General features: G+C 43.5%; 1 protein-coding gene and 1 long non-coding RNA gene across 15 annotated transcripts in view; one reads left to right on the forward strand and one right to left on the reverse strand.

Moving 5' to 3' along the window:
• Positions 1 to 8,325: 8,325 nt before the first annotated feature.
• Positions 8,326 to 26,310, reverse strand: part of LOC144079300 (uncharacterized) — a 28,715-nt gene continuing 10,730 nt past the window's right edge. For 4 of the 5 annotated variants that reach the window (XR_013303006.1, XR_013303060.1, XR_013302165.1 and 1 more), the window contains exon 6: positions 18,949 to 25,579. This is a non-coding gene — a long non-coding RNA (uncharacterized LOC144079300). Of the gene's footprint in view, positions 10,650 to 10,721; positions 25,580 to 26,310 lie in introns of those variants that run through there. The other variant, XR_013301661.1, reaches the window with a different exon arrangement.
• rp1l1a (rp1 like 1a) overlaps positions 18,016 to 26,310 on the forward strand; it is a 61,510-nt gene continuing 53,215 nt past the window's right edge. For 3 of the 10 annotated variants that reach the window (XM_077597244.1, XM_077597689.1, XM_077593999.1), the window contains exons 1-2: positions 18,018 to 18,153; positions 19,547 to 19,597. Coding sequence is in view for 4 of the 10 variants with exons in the window: in XM_077600880.1 (XP_077457006.1) it covers positions 18,148 to 18,153; positions 19,569 to 19,597 (35 nt within the window). In the remaining 6 variants the exon portion in view is untranslated. Of the gene's footprint in view, positions 18,154 to 19,507; positions 19,598 to 26,310 lie in introns of those variants that run through there. The other 7 variants (XM_077611547.1, XM_077599328.1, XM_077600880.1 and 4 more) reach the window with 6 other exon arrangements.

The raw sequence follows: 26,310 nt of genomic DNA on the forward strand, positions 1-26,310 counted from the left end.
GCAGGGCAAAGGGAAATGAATGAGGTCATTGATTTTTACTATAATTTGGATAAAGTCGGTGGGCCGGATTAACAAACCTAACGTGCCGTATATGGTCCGCGGGCCGTAGTTTGAAGAACATGTACACACACTCCAATACGAGCAAATCCGGGGGCGGGGCAAGCGAGCGAATCCGGCAACGAGTAACATGCACACGCAAGCCAATAATACACAATTTATCTTAGATATTTTGTGGATGTCAACTTGTTGGAATTTTGCCCCCGTAACTGTAAAACCATTCAGATTTTTTTATTTTTTGAATTATTTTTGTTTTAAAACATGGTAAAAAAAACAACAGACCCTTGGAAAAAGTTGCAGATGATTTTCACTGTGTAGACACCATCCACCTTAGTGTTAGCATGAAAACATGCTTCTCTTTGAGCACCATCCACTGCACTTAGCCAGCTTGTAATGCTGTTGTACGGTGTGTTGGTAGCACTACAATAGTTTGAATAAAGAGGTTCTCAAAACATGTTACGTTTATTTTGAACGCTCTCTCTCTCTCTCTCTCTCGCTCTCTCTCTCTCTCGCTCTCTCTCGCTCTCTCTCGCTCTCTCTCGCTCTCTCTCGCTCTCTCTCGCTCTCTATCGCTCTCTATCGCTCTCTATCGCTCTCTATCGCTCTTATCGCTCTCTCTCGCTCTCTCTCGCTCTCTCTCGCTCTCTCGCTCTCTCGCTCTCTCGCTCTCTCTCTCTCTCTCTCTCTCTCTCTCTCTTTCTCTCTCTGTCTCTCTCTCTCTGTCTGTCTCTCTCTCTGTCTGCCCCTCTCTCTGTCTGTCTCTCTCTCTCACTCTCTCTGTGTCTCTCTGTCTCTCTTTCTCTCTCTCTCTCCGACGAAATGTCCGGGGACGAAGTGTCCGTTGACCAAGTGTCCTCGGTCCTGTTAACAAAGGAAATTTATAACAATCAAAGTGGAACTCTGTTTAGCGATTTTCTCTTGGCTCTGCTGATGTAACGAGGGCTGGCAATGTCTTCAAGTGAGGGCAGAGAGCAGCCGACAATCCTCTGGGCAGTGTTAATCACTTTCTGCATGGCCTTTTTGTCTGCCGCCGTGCTTCCAGCGTACCACACTGTGATGCCGTACGCCAGGATGCTCTCTACAGTGGTTCTATAGAAGGTTATCAGAAGATTGGTGCCCAAGTTGTTCTTCCTAAGTACCCTGAGGAAATGGAGTCGTATCTGAGCCTTCTTCACCACTGCCGTGATGTTTGTAGACCATGAGAGCTTGTCCGTGACGTGGACCCCCAGGAATTTAAAGGACTGGACCCTGTCTACACTAAGGGGACCCTTACCACCCTGGTCACAATCTGTTCCAGCTGCTGCCCTCTGGCAGACGCTATAGGTCCCACAAAGCACGGACAAATAGGCTTAAGGACAGTTTTTTCCCCACATCCATCAGAAATCTAAACTCGCGCTAACATAACACACATTCCCTTCTGCGGTATATGAACAGATGTTTGGTTGGTGATCTGCCTCCTACTAGCTGACTGAAGTAAGGTAAGTGGAAGACAGTGAGAGGTAAGCGAGAGGTAAGCGACCTGTATCCACAACAGCGGAATGACAAATTACAAGTCCGTAACTTACACTTATTTAGGTCTTTTGCCGATTAAACGTAGCTTATGGAGAAGCACCATCAATTTCGTCACACGCAGTTTCTGCGTGTGATGACAAGTAGGCTTTTGTGTTGTGATAATGACGACAGGGCCTATGTCCGATTATTATTATTATTATTATTATTGTACTCCCTATTAAAACGAGGGTGCGGCTTATACGCGCTGGCGGCTTATATGCAAGTAAATACGGTATCTTAATGTGTTTTCATATTGAAGCATTTAACCAATCACATTTCAGCCATTCAGCCTTCACAATCAGTTCTGCAGGCTCTGCTGCATTAAACATGCGTCGATAAGACTGTTGCTTTAACCAATCAGATTTCGAGTTGGCAACACCACAATGCCTTGTCATAGGTGTGACATACTAGAGTGTTTGATCTATTAGTGTGACATACTAGAGTGTTTGATTTATTAGTGTGACATGCTAGAGTGTTTGATTTATTAATGATTGCATGTAAAGAAGCTATGACGAGTTTGGATTGAATGTGTGTATCGGTGTTCGATTGTTGATCCTTGGATCCACATGACAAGGGTGGGGCATGTTAAAGTAGATCGGTATTCGATTATTGATGTCTTAGCAAATAGCTTGAGGCACGGGAGGTGTGTTGAATCATTACAGTAAAAGTTTGGATTGAAGTAACAACAACATCTCGCTGTTCTGATTATTTCCCCCTGTGTGTCAAGGTATGCTGTTTGTTGTAAAGGCTGGTTGAGTTTGGGGTTTGTAATATACAGTGTTTAGCGTGTGAGACAAGAGATAATGGTTATTAATGTTTATTTACTTTTGAATTACGGGCGTGAATGTGAGAGTCTCGGGTCACGCACATGGAATAGCATTTAGCACGCTACCTTCGGCCACCATTATCGTTGACAGTGTCTATAACGGTCATAGAAAGGATGTTATATTATTGATATTGCATTGTTTGCCCTGTTGAATAATAGTAGGACTACTACAAGTTGTAAAAGGAAAAGATATAACAAGTTATGACCGTGTGTTGAACGAGTGTGTGTGCATTGTGTTTTGGGTTCTAAAGTGTTGATAATATATATATATATATATATATATATATATATATATATATATATATATATATATATATATATATATATATATATATATGGGTGTAATTGTACATTATGTTTTGGGTTCTAACGTGTTGATAATGTATATATATGGGTTTAATTGTATGTTATGGGTTTTTGTGTTAATTGATTACAGTAAAAGTTGGATTGAACTAACAACAACATCTCACTGTTCTGATTATTTCCCCCTGTGTGTTAAGATCAAATGCAGGGTGTAACATTTTGGAGGCACCGCTGGGATTGCTGTTCAGATGTCCAGTGTCCAAGACCTGCTCACTGAATTCTGAGCCAGCTAAATCCCCCCAAACACTACAAACCAGGCAGATGGCAGTGAGAGGAGGTGTTGCTGTTTAAGAAGAACTGGAAGTTGGCGGTTGAGTACTTGTCATCTGAGGCCTACGAGATCATCAGATGGACAGTAAAGACGTGCCAGTTCAGAGTTCACTCCTGTACAGTCAACAGAGCTCCTAGATTGTCAACAAAATGGAACAGTTACTCGAAGAGGTGGTAGGAACATTGAACAACCTGACGGAAAATAACCTACTGGAAATATGTGATTTTCTTAACATATTAAGAAGTGTTAAACGGAAATCGCGTCTATCATTAGTGGCTCACATTGTAAAGTACCTAGAAAGAGAAGAACTAGAGGAACTGCAGGATGAAGGCATGTCTGAATTGTTGAAACTGAAAGATAAAATATCAGATATGAAGCATGAAGTCAAAAGAGATGAAAACGAAAAGCAAGGATCAAGATTGGAAGAGACTCCAATAACTTTGCCCCAGCTACCAGATGCTGCGGACCCTCAAGGGGGTGTGTCTCCCCAGCCCCAGCCAAGCTCATACTGGCGCAAGGACTTCAAAATTGCTGGCCAGATAGGTGAACCAGGCCAAAGGGACAAGCTGACATTCTCCAGCCTTGTTCATCAAATTGAAAATGGACTGAATAGGGATTACCTAGATGTGGAAATTATTGATGCAGTTATCAGAGCTATCTCCCCCAGTTTGCAGCTACGTAATTATTTGGAAGAGAAACCTAACCTCACTCTTCCCACACTCAAACGCATCCTACGCGCTCATTTTCAGGAAAGGAGTGCTACCGACCTCTATGTGCAGTTAGCTTCAGAAGTGCAGCATATCAAAGAGACTCCTCAAAGTTTCTTAATGCGAGTCTTAGTTCTTAGGCAGAATGTACTGTTTGCATCTCGAGAATCAGAATCAGGAATCCAGTACAACCCAAGTTTAGTCCAGCGTATGTGCCTGCACACGATACTCACTGGTCTCCAGAGTGACAGTGTTAGAGTAGATATGCAACCTCTCTTGCTGAACTGTAAGACTTCAGATGAGCTTTTGCTAGAGCGGTTAAATGTAGCCTGTGCTAATGAAACAGAAAGGAGAAATAAAAAGAAGTTTAGTACCCCACAGGCAGCGACACATATTAGCAAGGTGCACTTAGAAGAACTACGACCTACCAATTGCCCTGGAGAAGAAAAACCAAAAGTGTCCCGTGAGGTACGAGCGGAGTTGACTGAACTTAAGGCAAGTGTTGCTTCTCTTAAAGATCTCAGTGCAGAGATAGCTCAGATCAGAAAGACACTACAGCAGGCTATGTTTCAGCCTCAGTCCTACCTCCCACCTTCAGTTAGAAGACCAGTTAGGGAGCCCCAGCCACCTTTTGCAAAACAAAATTACTACAGCAAGCCCCCAGCACCCCCCTGGAACACTAGCCGCCCTGCTTATGTCCCAAGAAGGTGTTGTGCTTGTCAGCAGGGAGGGCGAGATGTGAAGTGCACACATTGTTATCGGTGTGGGAGTGGAGAACATTTCCAAGCTGGATGTAAAATCCGAGGAGGCAGACCACTAAAAGAAGAGACTATAGCAGAGCTAACTCGGGAAAGGGAAGGTGTGGTTCGTGTGCTTTGTGGCACACCCAGTCCACTGGCCATCGTCAATCCTCCCAGCATGCAACAGCAGCAGGCCTTAATGACCGAACGCTACCATCGCGGCTTGGGCAACTCCCTGGATGAACTTATCCGTGTTCCAGTGGCAGCCCTAGCGCTGCTGAGGGTAATCCTCAGGCGCCTGAGGTGAAAAAGAAGAAGAAGAAGAAGAACAGCAGCAGGTGGGAACTCAGCAACACCTGATGGTGGAACCTGCCGATTCAAAGGCAAAGATCAGACGACTTAGACAAGAGCTAGAAGAGAGGAATGAACAACTGCTGGACAACAGACACCAGCAGGAAAACATGGAGGAAGAAATAAAGAGGCTCCAGCAGGAGAATTTGAAGCTGCTCGTAGACGCCCGTGCAGCCCGCGCCTATCGTGATGAACTGGATGCGCTGAGAGAACGCGCAATCAAAGCTGACAAGCTGGAGTTATACAAGGCCAAAGTGGAGAAAGGGAGACAAGGGATGGAGGAGGCGTACACCATTGCCACCGTGAGTGTACGAAAAGCTGCAGAACGAGGTAAAAAGCACTATGACACCAAAGTGAGGAGCTCCGTGCTACAACCAGGAGAGTGCATCCCGATAAAAAACCTGACACCAGAAGGAGGAAAAATTGACAAGAGTATGGAGAGAAATAAACAGCAGCCGGTATCTCATCTTCAAGAGACAGACCAAGACAGTGGTTACGAAGATGACTTTCACTACGAGCCCCTCCAGGTGCTAAATGAGAGAGATGCCCAAGGGATGGAGTCTGAGCACAGGCCACTGCTAGCGAATCAGAGACTCGAAGTGAAGGGCCCTGCTTCCGGACCAGTACAAGGAGAAGATGACTATCAGCTGGAGGACCTGCCTGGTGAGGGAACAAATCTGGCTGTTGAAGATCCTCGTGATGATCATTTATCAGAGACCTCTCCGCCAACCACTGTGAATGAACCTGAGGCGTTGACTTATGAACGGCCAAGAAGGGAGAGACATCCACCACGACGAACGACCTATGATCAGCTTGGTGTCCCCTCCTGTTATAGTACTCAGTCACCACATCAGCTGCTACCTCCTTACCCTGCACCAGGAGTGGTTCCTTGGTTAGTACACTTGCAGCCATATTACATTCAACCACCCTTTATGTATGGACTCCAACAGGCTTGAGCCTACAAGGGTGGCATGTATTATGCGAACATGGACTGTTACGACTGGGATTACAGTTTCCATCCAGTGAACGTGGACCGTACGAGTTGTGGATTATATTTGAACTGTGGCCCTTGCCGCCTGGAGTTTTCATGAGTATCAGCTTACAGAAGAGGATGTGAAATGACAAGTTCGCTAGACTGTTCAGCATTACAACCAACAAGGGGAAGATATTTGGAATATACTGATGTCGGGACGACATTTGTTTTTGTGGGGGAGAGTGTGACATACTAGAGTGTTTGATCTATTAGTGTGACATACTAGAGTGTTTGATTTATTAGTGTGACATGCTAGAGTGTTTGATTTATTAATGATTGCATGTAAAGAAGCTATGACGAGTTTGGATTGAATGTGTGTATCGGTGTTCGATTGTTGATCCTTGGATCCACATGGCAAGGGTGGGGCATGTTAAAGTAGATCGGTATTCAATTATTGATGTCTTAGCAAATAGCTTGAGGCACGGGAGGTGTGTTGAATCATTACAGTAAAAGTTTGGATTGAAGTAACAACAACATCTCGCTGTTCTGATTATTTCCCCCTGTGTGTCAAGGTATGCTGTTTGTTGTAAAGGCTGGTTGAGTTTGGGGTTTGTAATATACAGTGTTTAGCGTGTGAGACAAGAGATAATGGTTATTAATGTTTATTTACTTTTGAATTACGGGCGTGAATGTGAGAGTCTCGGGTCACGCACATGGAATAGCATTTAGCACGCTACCTTCAGCCACCATTATCGTTGACAGTGTCTATAACGGTCATAGAAAGGATGTTATATTATTGATATTGCATTGTTTGCCCTGTTGAATAATAGTAGGACTACTACAAGTTGTAAAAGGAAAAGATATAACAAGTTATGACCGTGTGTTGAACGAGTGTGTGTGCATTGTGTTTTGGGTTCTAAAGTGTTGATAATATATATATATATATATATATATATATATATGGGTGTAATTGTACATTATGTTTTGGGTTCTAACGTGTTGATAATGTATATATATGGGTTTAATTGTATGTTATGGGTTTTTGTGTTAATTGATTACAGTAAAAGTTGGATTGAACTAACAACAACATCTCACTGTTCTGATTATTTCCCCCTGTGTGTTAAGATCAAATGCAGGGTGTAACATAGGCGTAGGGATACGTCATTGCCTTCTCGCAGGCGTAGGGATAAGTCATCGCTTTCACCAACTATGATTGGCTAGTGATTAGCCAGAGATACCAAACTATATCTGGAGCGAGCTATACAAGCAAATATATTGTTGTGTCGATTTAAAGCCATTTTCAAGACGGACTATGCCAGAAATACGACATGACAGTCTCGACTTTCAGCATTAGCTTTGATGGCGATAGAAAAGAAGGAAGAAAGAAAGGAGAATGGATATTGTGTACAGTTAAAAATGATTTTTGGTGAGTAAAATATGGCAATATTCCTAAATAATATTTCAATTCTGCGCCCGGTTCTGATATGTGAAAAGCTCCAGTGTTTTTATTTAAGCTCCAGTGTTTGTATTTAATCACTAAATGCTGCAAGGAAGTGGATTTTACCCCATTTTAGTGCAATTTTTGCCGTTTCGCCATTGACATTCATCGCTGTCTTTTCCCGGGGAAATCACCCCCCTGGCCCGGTTGTAATATCTGAAAAGCTCCAATTGTATTTGTATTTAATCAATAAATGCTGCTAGGAAGTCGATTTTACCCAATTTTAGTGCAATTTTTGCCGTTTCGCGTATGGACGTACAGTCATATCTCGTCATACGACCGCTCGTCATACAATATTCTCGTCTTACGACGGAAATTTCAATCGAATAATTCGACCGAGATACGATCAAAATTTCGTGATGCGACCAAGCCAGGTGGCCATGACACTGTCTTTTTTTGCATCTCTTTTGTGTATAAAATATATCTACGAGCACTGGGCATTTCCACACCCGTCCCCCCACACTTTGGTCTACATTTACATACCAGGTAAACAACAATGGATCGGTAGAGTTTTGCAAAGAAAAGATCTGGAATATATACTCGGTAATCAGACACGGGGAAGCGGCAAGTTCCAAACAACTCTTGATGCGTTCGTTTTGAAGGCTTCGGCAGAATGTCGGGGTGGGTTCAACCCGTTACAAAGGTAAAAAAGATTAAAACAAAATTAGAATTCAGTTTTGTGTGAAGTTACATTAGACGTTGAGTGTCTGTATATATTAATCCAAGTTAATTTAAATTTGTTCGTTCGTTTACGAGTGCCGTGGATAAAGTCCCCCCAACACCTTCCCCCGCCTCCGTGTGTGTCGTTGCCTTCCCCTCCACGAAATGTGTCTAATTTTACTTCTATCAAACACATTTTATTACTATTAAACCACTCGTTATTTATTACTTTGTCAATACATGCCGAATTAGAAAAAATAAAACATGTTTTACACGAGTGCGTTTTTGCCGTGGATAAAGTCCCCCCCAACACCTCCCCCCGCCTCCGTGTGTATGTCGCTGTCTATATCCCCGGCGAAATGCGTCTAATTTTACTTCTATTAAACACATTTTATTACTATTAAACCACTCGTTATTTATTACTTTGTCAATATATGGCGAATTAGAAGAAATAAAACATTTTTTCCAATCGAATATCCTGTTTTTGGTGTTTTTTCAGAGGGTTGGAACAAATTCATTTGTTTTCCATTCATTTCAATGGGAAACGTCCGCTCGAGTTACGAGAATCTCGTCATACGATCTCAGTCTCGGAACGGATTACGATCGTATGTCGAGGTACCACTGTATATGGACGTATCAACGTTCATTGCTGTCTTTTTCCCGGGGAAATTATACTATGGGCCCGGTTCTGATGTCTAAAAAGCTCCAGTATTTGTATTTAATCAATAAATTTTGTTTTCGGCTGGATTTTACCCCATTTTCGGGCAATGTTTGCCGGTACGCCATTGACGTTCATTGCTGTCTTTTCCCGGGAAAATCACCCCCATGGCCCGGTTGTAATGTCTGAAAAGCTCCAGTATTTGCATTTAATCATTAAATGCTGCTAGGAAGTAGATTTTACCCCATTTGTGTGCATTGATTTATTGTTTATGTTTTGTGTCGCAGCTATAGCTGCAATAGAGGTTTTATAGCCATAAAATAGTTTTTGAGGGTTGGATTGATTCATTGAAGGCGCTATGAGAAAATGCACGGACTGACACTGACTTTTTCTAGCTTTTTAATGGTCTTATTTTGCAACTAGAAACCAGGGAGGGTCCGCGAATAGTTTTGAACGGGATCCTTTTCTCATTTGCTCATTAGGACAAGCGAACGATTCCACGCGCTCCTCCACTCGGAGGACCTCCCCCTAGTCTCTTAACATTTTTCTGCATTCTCCCTCTGGGACAGTTGATGTTCGAGTAGTTGAAATTGAAATTTCCCGCATTTCTATAAGGTCTGCAGCAATTTTAGCAGCCTGTCGACTCATAAAATGTCACATCAATTCTGTCCATTGTTACCAGTCAGGAGTACAACTGCCAGGTTGATCTTCTATTTTGGTTTTAACATCTTTGGGCAGTGCGGCCATTACTGTAGTTATAAAATCAGATCAGAGCCACTAGACTAGGCAGAGGCTAAAAGATTATTTACTCTTGCCCCTCCTTTGTTGGCCACACTTAACTTACTTATTCCACCAATATAATTCACTTGTATTTTCCCTCAACCTCTCCAACCGCTAGTATATTACAGTCATACCTTTACTTACGAATCCCTCTAGGTGCGAAATTTCCAGCCTTCTATATGCAAATGAGTGCCTCCAGATAAGAAAAATATCCAAGTTACAAAAACCACCAAAAAGTACATGCATTCCTTATCCGTTATTTTATTTTGTAAATATTGTCACGGATGCATTGGTTCTCGCTTTAGAAGCTCACTCCACCATATACTGGGCTCCCATTGGCTGTCTCACAACAACCATCCATTTTCTTTAACCGATTTTCTGCTTAAACTTATTTATGCTTGGGGGAGCTGTGCCCGAGTTCCTCGACCTGAACCGCAGCCTTCGGTGGGCAAAATTGTGTCATGGGGGCAGGCGATGGGCCGTGTGGTCAGTAATTGGGACGTTGACAAGTTAGTTGGTCGATATGCACCAAAACGGATCTTGAGTAAATGCAACGCTCGGCAATAGACGAGGAATTTAACGAGAAGGCAGCCGAGGAGGAAGCAGCCACCATTGCAACAGCACAAATCAGAAAAAAACGGGGGAGAAACAAACTTTCCGACTTTGTGGAAACACATCCTGAACGAACTCTCAACGGAGCACGTGTAAATGCAACGCTTGGCAATACACAAGGAATTCAACCAAAAGGCAGCCACCATCGCAATAGCACAAATGAGAAAAAAAACGGGGGAGAAATGAACTTTCTGACTTTGTGGTCAAAACATCCTGAAAAAGTGTTCACGAGTCATTCCAACTTTGACGACATTTATCTTATGCACTTTAGAAACATTATTAAAAGTCGTCAAAGGCAATCGTCTTTGTATAGTTTTATTTCAAAATGTTCGTCAACAAGCAGGGCAGAAGCAGCTAGTGTGTTGTGACTTTACATCTCAAAGAAATCATAAAACGTTAATGTTTATTGTTGATTAATGTTGTATGAATTCTTAATGATGTGTTTACAAAGTACGGACAAAGAGGCTTAAGGACAGCTTCTTTCCCACAGCCATCAGGACTCTGAATTTGCAGTCGCACGACACACAATCCCTTCTGTGTAATAACTTCGGGGTGAGGAAACATGAAGGACGTTGGGCGGTGATCTGCCTCCTGCTGGCTGACTGTAGGTAAGTAAGAAGACAGTGGGAGGTAAGTGATCCATTTTATTCTTTGTTGGCATCGGTGAGGCAAACCTTTTCGCAGTCGCCGGGATTTGGTTGCGCTCGGGAGGTGATGCGATGTATCCATCACGGCAGAGTGCCAGCGAGTCTGAAACTATCACTTGGTTGGGCTTTTGCCTGGGAAAGCACACTTTGTGGAGAAGCACTACCAATTTCGTCATACGCAGCTGGGTATGATGACAATTAGGCTTTTGTCTAGTCAATGATGATGACAAGCCTATGTCTGATTTTTATTTTATTTTATTATTTAAATGTGTGTTCATGTTTGTGTGCTATCTCTTTGATGCAACCCGGTATCTTAATCTTGTTCCCATGCGTTTCAACACGGGTAGATTTTGTATATATTCACTTTGTGACATTAATAAATAATTTTATTATTATTTTCTCTCATTTTTGTGTGTTTCTCTAATCTTTCTTATAAAATTGGGACATGTTGACCAATTTTAAAGGGTTTAGTTGGTAGTTCTGCGACGACCGTGGAATGAATTAGCGAATTTACATATGAAGTACTGCTCTACTTACGAAATTTTCAAGTTACGAAAGAAGTTCTGGAACCAATTAATTTCGTAAGTAGAGGTGTGACTGTATTGTATTTCTTAATAAAAATATAGTATTGTTAATACACAATATATAAGACAAACAAACAGATTCTTAGTGTTGTATTTGGATCCATAATTTATTTAAAATGAATTCAAAACGAGGGTGGCCGAGTGGTTAGCGCGTCGGCCTCACAGCTCTGGTGTCCTTGGTTCAAATTCAGTTCCTGTCCATCTGTGTGGAGTTTGCATGTTCTCCCGGGCCTGCATGGGCTTCCTCTGTGTACTCCGGTTTCCTCAAACACATTCCAAATACATGCTCGGTAGGCTGATTGGACACTCTAAATTGCCCCTAAGTATGAGTGTGAGTGTGCATGGTTTTCTGTCTCCTTGTGTCCTGCGATCGGCTGGCCACCGATTAAGGGTGTCCCCCGCCTCCGCCCCGGAGACAGCTGGGATTGGCTCCAGCACCCCCGCGACAAAAATTAGGATGAAGCCGTTCAGAAAATGAGATGAGATGAGTGAATTGAAAACGTCTATTCTTCCAAAGACCTTACTGCTGCAGCTTTTAGCGGGGAGCAAATGCATCCGCCCAACACAGAGACAAACACTTCAGCAACTTTAATTTGCACGGGGACAAACACTTCTGTGACTTTATTCAGAAATTTGTGCAGCGACAAACACTGCCACTTCTTTATCAGGGTACTGTAAACGCGTCTGCTTGCACGGGGTCCTTGCCGAATCCGTGGCTTTATTTACAAATAAATTTGCATGCAATCTGGGGTTAGTAACTTCCAACAAAAAGACACTAACACACAAATTACGTACCGTATTTACCCGCATATAAGCTGCTTTTGTCGGAAAAAAATGATCACTGAATCAAGGGTACGGCTTATATGCGCATAAAAACATGACATGCAAAAAAACTGCAAGTTAACGGCGTAGTGACACGATGATGTCACGACAAAATGGCTCGGTTGCGTGCGCCATGACGCAAGCAAATGCCGATACAGTCATTTTTTTCCAAATTGAAAAAAGTTAAACAGATAAAACGGTAAGCATATTATTTTAACGTCTATGAATGAAATTCAAGAAAAAATGTATGTATCTTGCATAAAACGTGAAAAACACGTTCCCGTCACTGCTCGTTCGGGGCACACCCATCTTCCCTAGGTCCCAGGCAGCCATCTTACCTAGGCAGCCATCTTACCTAGGTAGCCATCTTACCTAGGGCACTGACGTCTAAACTTAGTTAAACGTGGTCTGACTGGCCAGACGCGAGTAGCCTTGATTTTGAAATAAAACAAAATTCCACTTTGATTTTTTTTCGTTGTATTTGTTGGTCGAAAGTGACAACTATTGGAGTAATATGAACCATCGAAAGAATTGAGATATTTTGACATTAGACGCAATATGGCTGCCACATCTTAAACTTCTGGTAAGAAAATTGTAATTTCTGTAATTAGAAAGCATCATTTCCTCATCAAGATAGACTTATTTCTTTTTTCAAATTGAATAATTTGATATTTTGCATTTACAAAGACAGGCATAATGACTTCCTTATGATATTGGCCCAAATAATTTGCTTTTGATTCATACAGTATCTCCGAAATACCACTTGGGATGATTTTTCTTAAGATTTTCCCTTCAAAGTAACACATTTGTACTCCTATTAAAACCATAATTATGGAGGTGAAAATTGTGAATCAGGGGGCGGCTAATACGTGAGAAATTGTGAAATTCAAAAATTTCAAGGCAACTTTCGGGGTGCGGCTTATACACGCAGGCGGCTTATATGCGAGTAAAGACAGTAACTGTTTTTTGTGCGTATGCACCAAACAGCAGTTCAGACTACCCACCCTTTTTGCAGTCCTTGGAGGAGGTGCTGGAGAGTACTCCTTTGGGGGACTCCCTCGTTCTGCTGGGGGACTTCAATGCTCACGTGGGCAATGACAACGAGACCTGGAGGCGAGTGATTGGGAAGAACGCCCCATCTCGATCAGAACCCGAGTGGTGTTCTATTGTTTGATTTCTGCGCTCGTCGTGGATTTACAATAATGAACACGATGTTCAAGCATAAGAGTGTCCAAATGTGCATTTGGCACCAGGACACCAGGCCGCAGTTTGATGATCGACTTGTATGTCTGGGAAGAGGCGGGGGACATTGAGTCCGAGTGAACCGTGTTTTGCGCTTCTATTACTGAGGCAGCAGACCGGAGCTGCGGCTGCAAGGTGGTCGGTGCCTGTCGTGGCGGCAACCCTAGAACCCGCTGGTGGACACCGGCGGTAAGGGATGGCGTCAGGCTGAAAAAGGAGTCCTACCGGGCCCTTTTGGCCCATGGGACTCTGGAGGCATGCGGCTCTGGTTGTCTCTGAGGCAAAAACCCAGTCATGGGAGGAGTTCGGTGAGGCCAAGGAGAATGACTTCCGGGTGTCAAGGAAATTTTGGTCCAGCATCTGACGTCTCAGAAGGGAGAAGCAGTGCACCACCAACACAGTTTATAGTGGGGATGGGGCGCTGCTGACCTCGCCTCGTGATGTTCGGAATCAGTGTGCCGAATACTTTGAAGACCTCCTCAGTTCCACAGACACGCCTTCCCATGAGGAATCAGAGTCGGGGGACTCTGGGCGGACACTCTTATCTCTGGGGTTGACGTCACCAAGGTGGTTAAAAAGCTCCTCGGTCGCAAAGCCCTGGGGTTGGATGAGATCAGTCCGGAGTTTCTAAAGGCTCTGGATGTTGTGGGGCTGTCTTGGTTGACACGTCTCTGCAACATTGCGTGGACATCGGGGACAGTACCTCTGGATTGGCAGACTGGGGTGGTGGTTCCACTTTTTAAAAGATGGAGGGGCCGCAGGGAGGTCAAATCTCGGATTCAGGAGGAGCAGTGTGGATCAGCTTTACACCCTCACTAGGATTCTCAGGAGGGCATGGTAGTTCGCCCAACCAGTCTCCATGTGTTTTGTGGACCTAGGGAAGATGTTCCACTGTGTCCCCTTGGGAGTCTTTGGGGGGTACTCCGGGAGTATGGGGTTCAGGAACCCCTGATACATGGGGTCCGGTCCGTTTATGACCGGTCTCAGTGTCTGGTCTGCGTTGGGACTGCGTAGATCGGACTCCGCCAGGGCTGCCCCATGTCCCCGATTCTGTTCATGACTTTTATGAAGAGAATAACTAGGCGCAGCCATGGCGTTGAAGTGGTTCCGTTTGGTGGCCTCAGTATTGCATCCCTGCTTGTTGCACATGATGTGGTTCTGTTGGCTTAATCAGGCCGTGATCTCCAACTCTTGCTGGAAAGATTCGCAACCGAGTGCGAAGTGGTCAGGATGAGAATCAACCTCCAAATCTGAGACCATGGTCCTCAGTCGGAAAAAGGTGGCATGCCCTCTTCGGGTCAGGGTTCAGGTCCTCCCCCAGGTGGAGGAATTTAAGTATCTTGGGGTCTTGTTCATGAGTGAGGGAAGAATTGAGCGGGAGATCGACAAGCGGACCGGTGCGGTGTTTGCAGCGATGCAGACTCTGCACCGGTCCGTCGTGGTGAAGAAGGAGCTGAGCCAAAAGGCGAGGCTCTCTATTTGAGTTTCCTCCGCAGAATGTCCGGACTCTCCCTTAGAGATAGGTGAGAAGCTCGGTCATCCAGGAGGGGCTCGGAGTAGAGCCGGTTCTCCTCCGGATCGAGAGGAGCCAGATGAGTTGGCTCGGGCAGCTGATCAGGATGCCCACTTGATGCCTCCCTCGGGAGGTCTTCCGGGGATGTCCCACAGGGCTGAGGCCACGGGACCCACCTCGGACACAGTGGGGTGACTATGTCTTCCGGCTAGCCCGGGAACGCCTTGGGGTCCTCCCGGAATAGCTGGATGAAGTGGCTGGGGAGAGGGAACTCTGGGCTTCCCTGCTGAAGCTTCTGCCCCCGACCCGACTTCGGATAAAGCGAAAGATAAGATGAGATGAGATTAGCACAAATTAATTAACATATATATGTTAAAAGGTAAGATTGTAGCCGAGGGCTTATTTCCATCTTTAGTCCCTTGTAGTTATACGATGACACATACATGCACACACAAGTAGCATAGTTTTAGACAGCGTTGTGATCACAATTTTGTTTGTTTAACAGCCAGGCTTTCAGATGATAGGCGAAGAGGTTCAAAGATGGGAGTTCACGTATGGTAATGGGTATTGAGTTCCAGGTATGTGAGGCACGGACAGAGAAGGTGGGCTGAATGCACTCTTTTGGAAGGGAACTACACAGTCACCTCTAGACCCAGACCTTGTTGATGTGTCGGAATCTTTTTGTACAACATTTTGCAGTGGAGGAAGAGCTTTGTGATGGAAGATTTTGTAAACTAAGTTGGTATCTGCATATTTAACAGTATGGTCCCAGTTCAGGCGTTTGTGTTTTTAAATATCTGACAGTGGTGGTACGTTTTTGGTTTTCTCTCCAACACTTTCAGACCTTCCTTATGAACAGTCTTGCGGGTGGATCACCAAATCGTTAGGGAGTAAGTCATGTGTGATATTATCATTGTATCAAAATACTGACTCAGGAGATAGATTGTTTGTAATGAACCTAAAATTAGACAAATTGAATTTCATACTATTCAGATTGTTTTTTTTATATCTGTCTATTAAAGACAAGTTGAGAGTCAAGAATCAATCCTAGGCATTTAAATTCATTGATTGTTTTACCTTGGACAAAAAAGTACATACAGAAAGATTTGGGATTGTGATTTGGGATTTTGATGTGGGATTTCGATGTGGGATTTTGACGTGGGGTTTTGACGTGGGGTTTTGACGTGGGGTTTTGCGTGGGGTTTTGACGTGGGGTTTTGACGTGGGGTTTTGACGTGGGATTTTGACGTGGGATTTTGACGTGGGATTTTGACGTGGGATTTTGACGTGGGATTTTGACGTGGGATTTTGACGTGGGATTGAGATTTGGGATTTCGATGTGGGGTTGAGATTTGGGATTTCGGTGTGGGGTTGAGATTTGGGATTTCGATGTGGGATTTTGATGTGGGATTTTGATGTGGGATTTTGATGTGGGATTTTGATGTGGGATTTTGATGTGGGATTTTGATGTGGGATTTTGATGTGGGATTTTGATGTGGGATTTCGATGTGGTATTTTGACGTGGGATTGAGATTTGGGATTTCGATGTGGGGTTGAGATTTGGGATTTCGATGTGGGGTTGAGATTTGGGATTTCGATGTGGGATTTTGATGTGGGATTTTGATGTGGGATTTCGATGTGGGATTTTGACTTGGAATTTCGATTTGGGATTTTCATTTAAGATTTCGATTTAGGTTTTATATTTAAAATTTTGACTTAATATTTACATTTAGAATTTAGATTTAATATTCATTCATTCATTTTGAATCGGTGGCTAGCCAATCGCAGGGCCCGAGGAGACGGACAACCATTCACACTCACTCACATATAGGGGCAATTTAGAGTGTCAAAGCAATTTACCATGCATGTTTTTTGGAATGTGGGATGAAACCGGAGTACCCGGAGGAAACTCAAACAGGAGAACATGCAGACACACCGGTGGACCGACCTGAATTTGAACTCAGGACTCCAGAGCTGTGAGGCTGATGCGCTAAACACTCATCCCCTTGTTGAAAAATAGAGGAAGTCAGTGACTAAACAAGTGTGGCGTACATTCGACTACCTTTGGTAAAGTTGTGTGGCCAACGTCTATTAACGAAAACATCCACGAGCTTTACACTGACAGGTAATCGGAGCAAAGAGTTGGAATTTAAATCTTGAATATTCTAAATACTTACATTTAGTATTTAGATTTAGTTTTTATATTTAGGATTTATATTTAGAATTTACATTTAAAATTTAGATTTAACACAATATTTAGTATATAGTTTTATCATTTAAAATTACGATTTAGAGCGACCAGGCAGTGTGTGGTCTTTGTTCTCTGGATCCTCCCATTTTCTCCCACACCCCCAAAAATATGCAGGGTAGGCTGATTGAAAACTATAACGTGTCCCGACGTATTTACGGTATGGTTCTCCATCTCCTTGTGCCCTGCGATTGGCTGTCCACAGCTTCAGCGGTTCCCCCTCCTGGTGCCAGGAGTTAGCTGGGATTGGCTCGAGCACCACCCGCGACCCTTGTGAGGATAAGCGGTTCAGAAAATGAATGAATGAATTAATGATTTTACGATTTTGATTTAATGTTAAAATTTGCTATTTAGATTTAAAATGTAAAATTATATAGATTTAACATTTAAAATTATGATTTAGATTTAGCACTATAAATAAATACTCAAGCTTCTAAATATTGTTGTAAATCTGCACAAAATGTGGCACTAAATGTGAGAAAATGTTGTGTTTTTAACCAAGCACATCTTTACAAATGGCGGACCATAGGATAAAGGCACATACTTTAACTGGAAAAAAGATGAATGTGAAAAGTAGTTGTTTTTCACCCCTTCTCAACCTTTAGCAATGCTGGCATCGACTAACAGGGCAGCAATTTGCTGTTGACTGAGGATCACAGGTGGTGCAACATGTCTAATCCCCTTTGTAATCCATAAATCCTGTCCTCTTTTATCAACCATGTTGCTTTTCTGCTAAAGAAGGGATTTCTTCATTTGAATAAATTTCATTTAGAAAAATAGAAAAAATAAGATAATCCTTCTTAATTAACTATCTACACTGTGAGGACCAATTATATTGTGTCTTCATTTAAAAGTAAGCAAATGATCAGTGTGCCCCTTTATTTTGGAGGGATGGATTGCTGAGCTTCCATATGACTGTCTATTCACTAGATCGCTTGACAAATGTCAGGTGGATCGCTTGAAACAATCATTGGAAAAGAGATAGTGTAGGGTGGTTGAAAGCTTGATTTAACTCTCCGTGGTTGCTATTGGATGTTTTAGTACATGGGGGTAAGAATTATTTTATTTCTTCTTTTTTTTAAGTATCAAGGACTAAAGAATTACATTTGGAGAGCATTTCTAATAGGCTGACAGAGGGAGGTTGAGTAACTGGCGGGGCTTTAAATTTAATTTGTGTCCATTACCATGATTACCTTGGCCTAATTATTTTCTGCTAATATTTTTGAATCACAGAGTTTAATGAATTCACATGTTGTTAATATACCATTCAGTTACTCTGCTCATTACACAATGGACATTTATTCAAAAGTTATCTTTGGCTGAACTCATTCATTGCCAGATCAGGCTACAGAGTATATGTTGTGGTAGTTAGTAATAGAGGAAACAAATATTGTTATCACCTGTTGACGTCCTATCCATTTTAACTGGAAGGGCCTAGAAGCGATTAAATTAATCCAATGGCAGCCAAAAAGTTAAGTTGTGTGAGGGCACAAAGCAAGAGAATGACAAAAAAAATCACCATGTAATGCATGCAGGTTAACCTCATTTTAATTTTTCTTTATACTTATACCTTTTTCAATGTATTACATTCATTTATTTTCGTTTCGATCTACTTACCATGTAACCAAATTTCCTACCTTTGGCTTTAGCTGTCTTCGGGCGAAAGGCAGACTACATCCTAGACTGGTTGCTAGGGTGTGTTTTATAGGTGTGAAAATAGGGTACCTGCAGCCGTTGCATTTTTGAAGTGTTTATAACCAACAGTAGTGACGTTTGTCCAAACGTGGGAAAACATATTAAAGTGAAATATATCAACTATAGATCTCTAATGACAGCAGACACAGGTAAGTTCTTAGACAGGCGTTTATTCCCGTTTGTGAGAACTGTAATTTGCAGAAAAAAATACAAATGCACAAAACATGAAGTTCATAATGTACACACACACATGCATTCTAAGAAATAGTAATATGTATCGATGTTTAGATATTAATACATTTCAGTCGGCCTGGTGGCTTGAGTGGTTAGCATGTGGCCCTCACAGCTCTGGGGTCCTTGGTTCAAATCCAGGTCAATCCACCAGCGTGGAGTTTGCATGTTGAAACACTACCGATTCTTTCTGACAAATGGATGCCATTGATTGCAAATAATATTCATTGCAGTAACAAAAAAATGATTTGTATAATAAATTACAACAACAGATTTCAAGTTATTCATGAAAATAAGTTTGTTTGTTCACTTGTGCCATAAATGTTCTTTTTAAACGGGTCCATTCATTTTTACATGTTAAAATGAAATAAACTGTTGGAAATGTGTTTTAAAACACTACATAACATCCTGTCATAAGAGAGCTTCATTTGAAATATCCTCACCACCTTGGCCTCACCATAGCAACCTTCTCGAGCTACATACAGGTTCTTAAGCAGGCTTTTCTTTCTATCCTTAGCCTCCTCCTCCTGTCTCCGCAGGTTTTGTTTGCCCTAGCTTCACCTGATTTGTAAGTATGCTATTCATTATTGAGGATTTATGTTGATAAAGTTAATTCTTTTGGGCTGCACAGGGGGACTTGAGATAAGTTTAGACACCCCAGGGTATACATATAGTTTGTTGCACTTATATACGTAGCTTATTCCCATGTCTAGACTTTTATTACATCAGTTCTGACAGTGGCACCCTTAGGCCTTATTTCCTGTATTTCTGGGGTGTTCATTTGAACACCTGTCTGGGAGGGTGGTTTTTTTACCTTTTTCATTTGAGGGTGCCACTTTAGTATCTTTTGCTTCCTCTATGTTGTCCCGTAGTCCAGGTTTTCTGTGGACTTTGTTGTAAATAAATCATCATTTAATGCTAATTGCCTTGTGTGTCTGTCTCCTCATTGGCCGGGTTTTTTGATGTGGTAGTTGCGACTCCCTGGTACTTCTTACCACCAGGGGGAGTCGTAACAACCATATTTTCACACTCAATTGGAATATCTTGCAATATCTTAGATTGTGGAATATTTTAGAATTTACCTTGCCCGGACGTGACTTTTTATATTTTTATTTTACTTATTTATGATTTTACTGGGAAAACGCACGTTGTGGAGTAGCACCACCAATTTCGTTATACGCAGCTGTGTATGATGACAATAAAGGCTTTTGATTTTTTATTTCTTTTCACTTCTGACCAATTATTAGACCAAATAACCAATTATTAGAATGCCCTGAAATACCCATTTCCTTCTGAAACCACTCGAATACTTTGTCATCAGGGATGTATACTCCAGCCATTGCTGCCGCGTGAGATATTACCGCCTTAGAGTTAACATCCTGGGGTTCTTCACAAATAGATATTCATCCACTTTGATCGTGCCTCTTTTCACAGGTCCAAATTAAGAAACACCAACACACCTTCTGTCTTTAATAAGGAGATCGATAGTTATATATACTTTATCCCTGCTGCTAATTAATCCAAACAATGAAAATTGGTGCTTAGCAGAAGCAGTAGTAGTCCTGCGGGTCTGCAAAAAGTGTCGACCATGAGGTGTCCTGTTGGTCATAAGTCATATACAAAGGGTAACCTTGTGGAAGTGGCTTTGCCCTGCACTTTAAAGAGGACACTGGACTGGTTACGGTGGTTGTGGATTTTACCAGAATGCAGACCTGGGGTATAGAGAAATGAGCTCTGGTGGTCCCGCATAAAGAATTGATAGACCATATTTCTACACTGCGTCGTGTCAGAGAACGCAACTTATTGATAATTTTGATATTAGATATTTAGATATTAATATATTAATGGTCTTACATTATCAATGCAATTACAAACTCACTCTCTCTCTCATGATTATAATTTTGAGAGCGAGCGAAGCGAATCCGGGAGTGAGCGAGCGAATAAGGCGATGAATAACATGTACACACACGCCAATAATACGCAACTTATTGATAATTTTGATATTAGATACTTAGATATTAATGCTCTTACATTGTCAATGCAATTACAAACTCACTCTCTCTCTCATGATTATAATTTTGAGAGTGAGAGATTACCTGGTTGATCGCTTTCAACAGTAACTGTCTCTCTCTCTCTCATGATCATAATTTTGAGAGCGAGCGAACCCGGCGACAACGAAATGTCCGTTTGACGAAATGTCCGGCGGCGAATCCGTCGACCAAACGTCCGTTCGACGAAACGTCCGTTCGACGAACTGTCCGTCGACCAAACGTCTGGTCACGAGGCCTTTATGGTGTCTTCAATTCCCATTTCTGCCTGGGGTTTATGGGGATACTGAGGTTGCCAAATATGGGCATCAACATGGGCTCGAAGGGTAACAGGGCGCAATCTATCAACCCTACATCTGTAGGTCGCTTGACCCACAAATGCGAGGACATTTCTCTGATCAACGCCTCGGCTAGTGGATGATCTGTACATTCCCCTCGATGAAATCTATCCTTCTGAACATTTTCAAGAGTGGAGGTGTCAAAACAGGTACCTATGATCTTATAAGTATGTGTGGCTGGGGAAAAATGCACATCAGGTCAGTGGGTTGGATCCCAATCTGTATGTGCTAATGTGCATTTTAGGACACCTAGTTCTTTAGCTTGATGTCCTGGATGCTGAGCCAGAGTAATATGGTACACTTTTCCCTGTCATTCTAAACCAGTCATATTGTTCAGGCGTAAACTGGGCATGCGCAACTACAGCCTCTGCTGCTGGATAGATATCTTTTGTGGCTATGTCCCAAGTAACCCCTTCTGTTTCATCCTCAAACTCTCATTGGTAAGTCTTGTCTTGCTGTCTGTCATAGAATAGAGTGACATGCAAAGGATCAGAAGGAGAGATGTAGGGATGAAGGGCAGAGAGCCATGGTTTCCAAGCCAGGTACATAGAGAATATTCCGTGGTGATCAGGTGTCTCTAGAGATCAAGCCGAGTAGATGTCAGCCAAGGGGTTTTCTGGGAGTTGTTGAAGAAGATAGTGTCCCTTGGATTCAATGTCAGTGGACCCACATTGTAGTTTGGTACCATCTGGTAGGCAAACCTGAAGACCATCCGGTCCACATAGAATAGATGCTCCCAACTTTATTAGCAAGTCTCTTCCCAGAAGGTTCACTGGTGTCTGTGGTGAGTGTAAATAGCTGTGGGTAAGAGTTTGGGGACCAACATGGGTGGGTAATGGATAGGTAAATGGCAGAATTTGTTTTCCCCTGAGAATCCAACAACACACATGGTGTGGGATGAGAGTTGATGTCTGCCAACACAGTTGAAAGTGGAACATGTAGCTCCAGTGTCCGCTAAAAAGGATCTCATGTTGCCAGCAATCTGTACAGACACCATAGGATCTACCATGGTGCTGTCTGAGGTGCTCGGTGGGGTTGTCAGTAGGCCTGGGAATCCCATTCATCTGGGTTTTCCCAAGGCATCACAGGCATCTGGCGAAATCCTCTGCATCTTGTGCCGCCTCTCATGGGTCCTCTTCCTAAAGGTCCTCCTCTAGGACCTCTTATATCCATTCCTTTAATGGGGCTACTTCATCCGTAATCACAGTTTGGTTCGGCTTTATAAGGACAATGCTTGGCCCAATATCCAGGTCCTCCACAAAAGTACCAGAATTCCTCTCTTAACTCCCTGGCAGGTCCCCCTGGGTATCGCTGACCCTTGTCGCCTCCACGCCCTCTGAATCCTCCCCTCTGCCTGTTCCCCTTCCTATTATACTGGGTAGTTCCTCCCTCACCCAGGGGAGGCGCTGTTCTACCTTCATACATGATGCTCTTGTGCTCGCCCTCTTTTTTTATTGTCATTAGGTTTTTTTTGCCTAGCCTCTGCTAGTTGCATTTTTAGCAAATGGGTTTGAATGTCCTTAAGTATTCCCTCTTCTTTCCCCAAGCTATCTTTGGCATTATTAATGGTGTACCAAGTGCTTCTCCCACCTGTTGACGTCTGCATCCAGGAGATCAGGATTGTTTGTGGTCGCCGCGACCACACTAATTTGGTGCTGGCCGTCATTTCGGCTGTATTTACAAAAGAAATCCTGCCGCTAAATGTTGGCGTCAACAGAGCATTCAAAGCTAGACTGTGAACTATGTATATATATTATATATATAATAACTCGGAGCTTGACGTCATTGCCGGAGGCTTAAGAACTACAACCGCAGGACCCAGCGTTTTGGAAGACTCATTTGGGCAATTGTTAATTCGGACACAGAAAATGAGGACTTTGATGGATTTGTGGGTGATGATGATGTGAGTAAGTTGTAAAATGTCTAAATAAAGTACAACCGAACTCAGTTTTGCTTCCGTTGCCTTTTAAAAACATGTTTTTAGCGTGTGGGTGTAGCGAGGAAGAACTATATTTCCCAGCAGTCACTGCGCACCGGAACCCGGAAATAGGCTGCTTCCGGTAGCCAGCGCTATTGCGTTTCGATGTTCATTCTATAATATATAATATATATGCGTCTAATGAAATGGTGCGTGCTTTGTGTGTCTAAAATACAGAAATAGCACTCGTTACTGACACTGCGGCGTAAGAAACGATGCGCCAAATAGGCGTGAAAATACGGTACTTACTTTCTCATCCTGCTCTGCCTTAGCTTCCTTTGCGACCGCTTCCTTTTCTAAGGCCCAGAACAACTTGCCTAATGGACCACTGTCCTCTATTGTTTTGCCTATCTCCAACAATACCTTATTTATATCCTCCCTTAACAATTTCACTAGCTCCTTGCTCTCTTTTGGGTCGTGTGACTTTTCTAACGCTTTCTCCAAACCCTTCAACTGCTCTCCTATTACCCTTCGAATGCTCTCCGATTGTCTTATAAGGACTGTCATATTCCCCATCCATTAACACAATTAGTCAGTAAGTCTTATGTCAATACCGGTAGTTGTCAATATGTTCTTATACCTAGGTTTAAGTCACAACAAAAAAATTTAATCCAAGATTGAGGAGTCTACTTCATCAGACCGCTGCTTTTGTTGACACCGTTAAGTTTCCATGGCCTCACCGAACTCCTCCCATGCCTGGGTTTTTGCCTCAGAGACGACCAGAGCCGCATACCGTTTGGCCACCCGGTACCCGTCAGCTGCCTCCGGAGTCCTTGGGGCCCAAAGGCCCTGGTAGGACTTTTTCAGCCTAGCGGCATTCCTTACCGCCCGTTCATCAGCGGGTTCTGGGGTGTCCGCCACGACAAGCACCGACCACCTTGCGGCAGCAGCAGCTCTGTTCTGCTGCGGCAGCAATAGAAGCATGGAACATGGTCCATTCGGTCTCAACGTCCCCCGCCTCTTCCAGGACATGAGATAAGCTCTGTTGGAGGTGGGAAATGAAACTCCTTCTGACAGGGGACTCTGCCAGTAGTTCCCAGCAGACCCTCACGAAACGTTTGAGTCTCCCGGGTCGCAATAGCATCTGCCCCCACCATCGGACCCAATTCACCACCAGGTGGTGATCGGTTGACACTCTTTACCCGAGTGTCCAAGACATCCGGCCGCAGTTCCGATGACATGACCACAAAGTCGATCATCCAACTGCGGTGTCTTGGTGCCAAGTGCACATATAGACACCCTTATGCTTGAAAATGGTGTTCATTATTGTCACGATGAGTGCAGAAATCCAACAATAGAACACCACTCGGGTTTCGATCAGGGGGACCATTGTTCCCCATCACTTCCCTCCAGGTCTCACTTTCATTGCCCACAGGAGCATTGAAGTGCCCCAGCAGAACGAGGCAGTCCCCCTAAGGGGCACTCTCCAGCACACCCTCCAAAGACTCCAAAATGGGTGGGTACTCTGAAATGCTGTTTGGTGCATACACACAAGCAACAGTCAGGTGCCATCCCCCCACCCGACGACGGAGAGATGCTACCCTCTCGCCACCGGGGTAAACCCCAACATACAGGCACCGAGCCGTGGGACATCAATTATTCCCACACCCGCTCGGCGCCTCTCACCGCGGGCAACTCCAGAGTGGAAGAGTTTCCAACAGCCAGTTTCTGCAGCCGGGGATCGGACCGCCAAGGATCCCTCCTTTGGCTGCCGCCCAACTGTCGGCGCACCCCCCACCCCTTTGGCCCCTCTCACAGATGGTGAGCCCATGTGTGGGGGAACCCATGTCGCCTCTTTGGGCTGTGCCCGGCTGGGCCCCACAGGTGTAGGCCCGGCCACCAGGCACTCGCCGTCGTGCCCCTCCTTCGGGCCTGACTCCAGAATGGGGCCCCGGTGACCCGCGTCAGCTGTTCCTTCATTGCTACGAATCCCTGCTCAGTATAATTTCCAAGTTTTTTAGACATTGTAATGGATGATGTTCATCCTATCCATATCTTTATTTGGAGCAACCCAAAGAAAAATAGACTCCTGCTGCAATTTGGCCAACCAACCCATACTCATCTGGCACGCCCTGGGATGCAAATTGCATCAATGGAAGTCGGATCGCCATCCCTCGATGAGGGTCTATGCCGTCGAGAGAGGCCAGCCGCCACACCAAAATTCTCAGCCACCAATTGTATCTCCACTGTAGATGGAAAAACAGAAAAAGATACTGGTGAGAACAGTGAAACCAAAGCACATAGTCCTGTTTCTTTTTGACAGGAGTTATCTAATTTATTTTAACCACATCACCACTGATAAAACCTGAGTAAATAATGCACGCTCCCCCGGTAACAGTTTCAGAACATTTTAGTAAACAAAACACTTAGTCATCTACAATCAGTGGCGGGAATATACGAGTGCATTACATCATAACAGTGACGTGGAGAAACTGGAAAACACCTAAGGATCCGGGGTACATTCTTACTGTGACACAATCACAGTCTATAACACTTCCCCCCTAAAGTTGAAACATATAACAAGACTCAACTTGCCTAAATGTTTAGCATTTTATTCACTGTTTAAAAGTGCTAAATACAACTCTTACTTTTAGCAACAGATTGACACTTAACCAGGAACAAATATCTCTAAGATATGAAACATTTATACTGACTGTGATGTCATTTTTGTTTGTTTGTTTTTAAACTCAAAACAACATTGTGTAAGCACCTGTTTCTTAATTTAGAAACACAGGTCACACTATCAGGGGGCTTGTGGTGCCTCTTTGACCTTCTCAGTTCTGTAGTAGTGCTCACAGTTTTGGGAGCAGACAGTGCATCGTTGGAAGGATTTGGGGCTGGTGAAGGTTGACCTGCTTGGACTGGCAGCTCGTCAGTGTGCTCCAGTTCAACTGGTACAAATCAAAAGCCTTTATTG

This window comes from Stigmatopora argus, chromosome 1, assembly GCF_051989625.1.
Source record: "Stigmatopora argus isolate UIUO_Sarg chromosome 1, RoL_Sarg_1.0, whole genome shotgun sequence".
Taxonomy (NCBI): domain Eukaryota; kingdom Metazoa; phylum Chordata; class Actinopteri; order Syngnathiformes; family Syngnathidae; genus Stigmatopora; species Stigmatopora argus.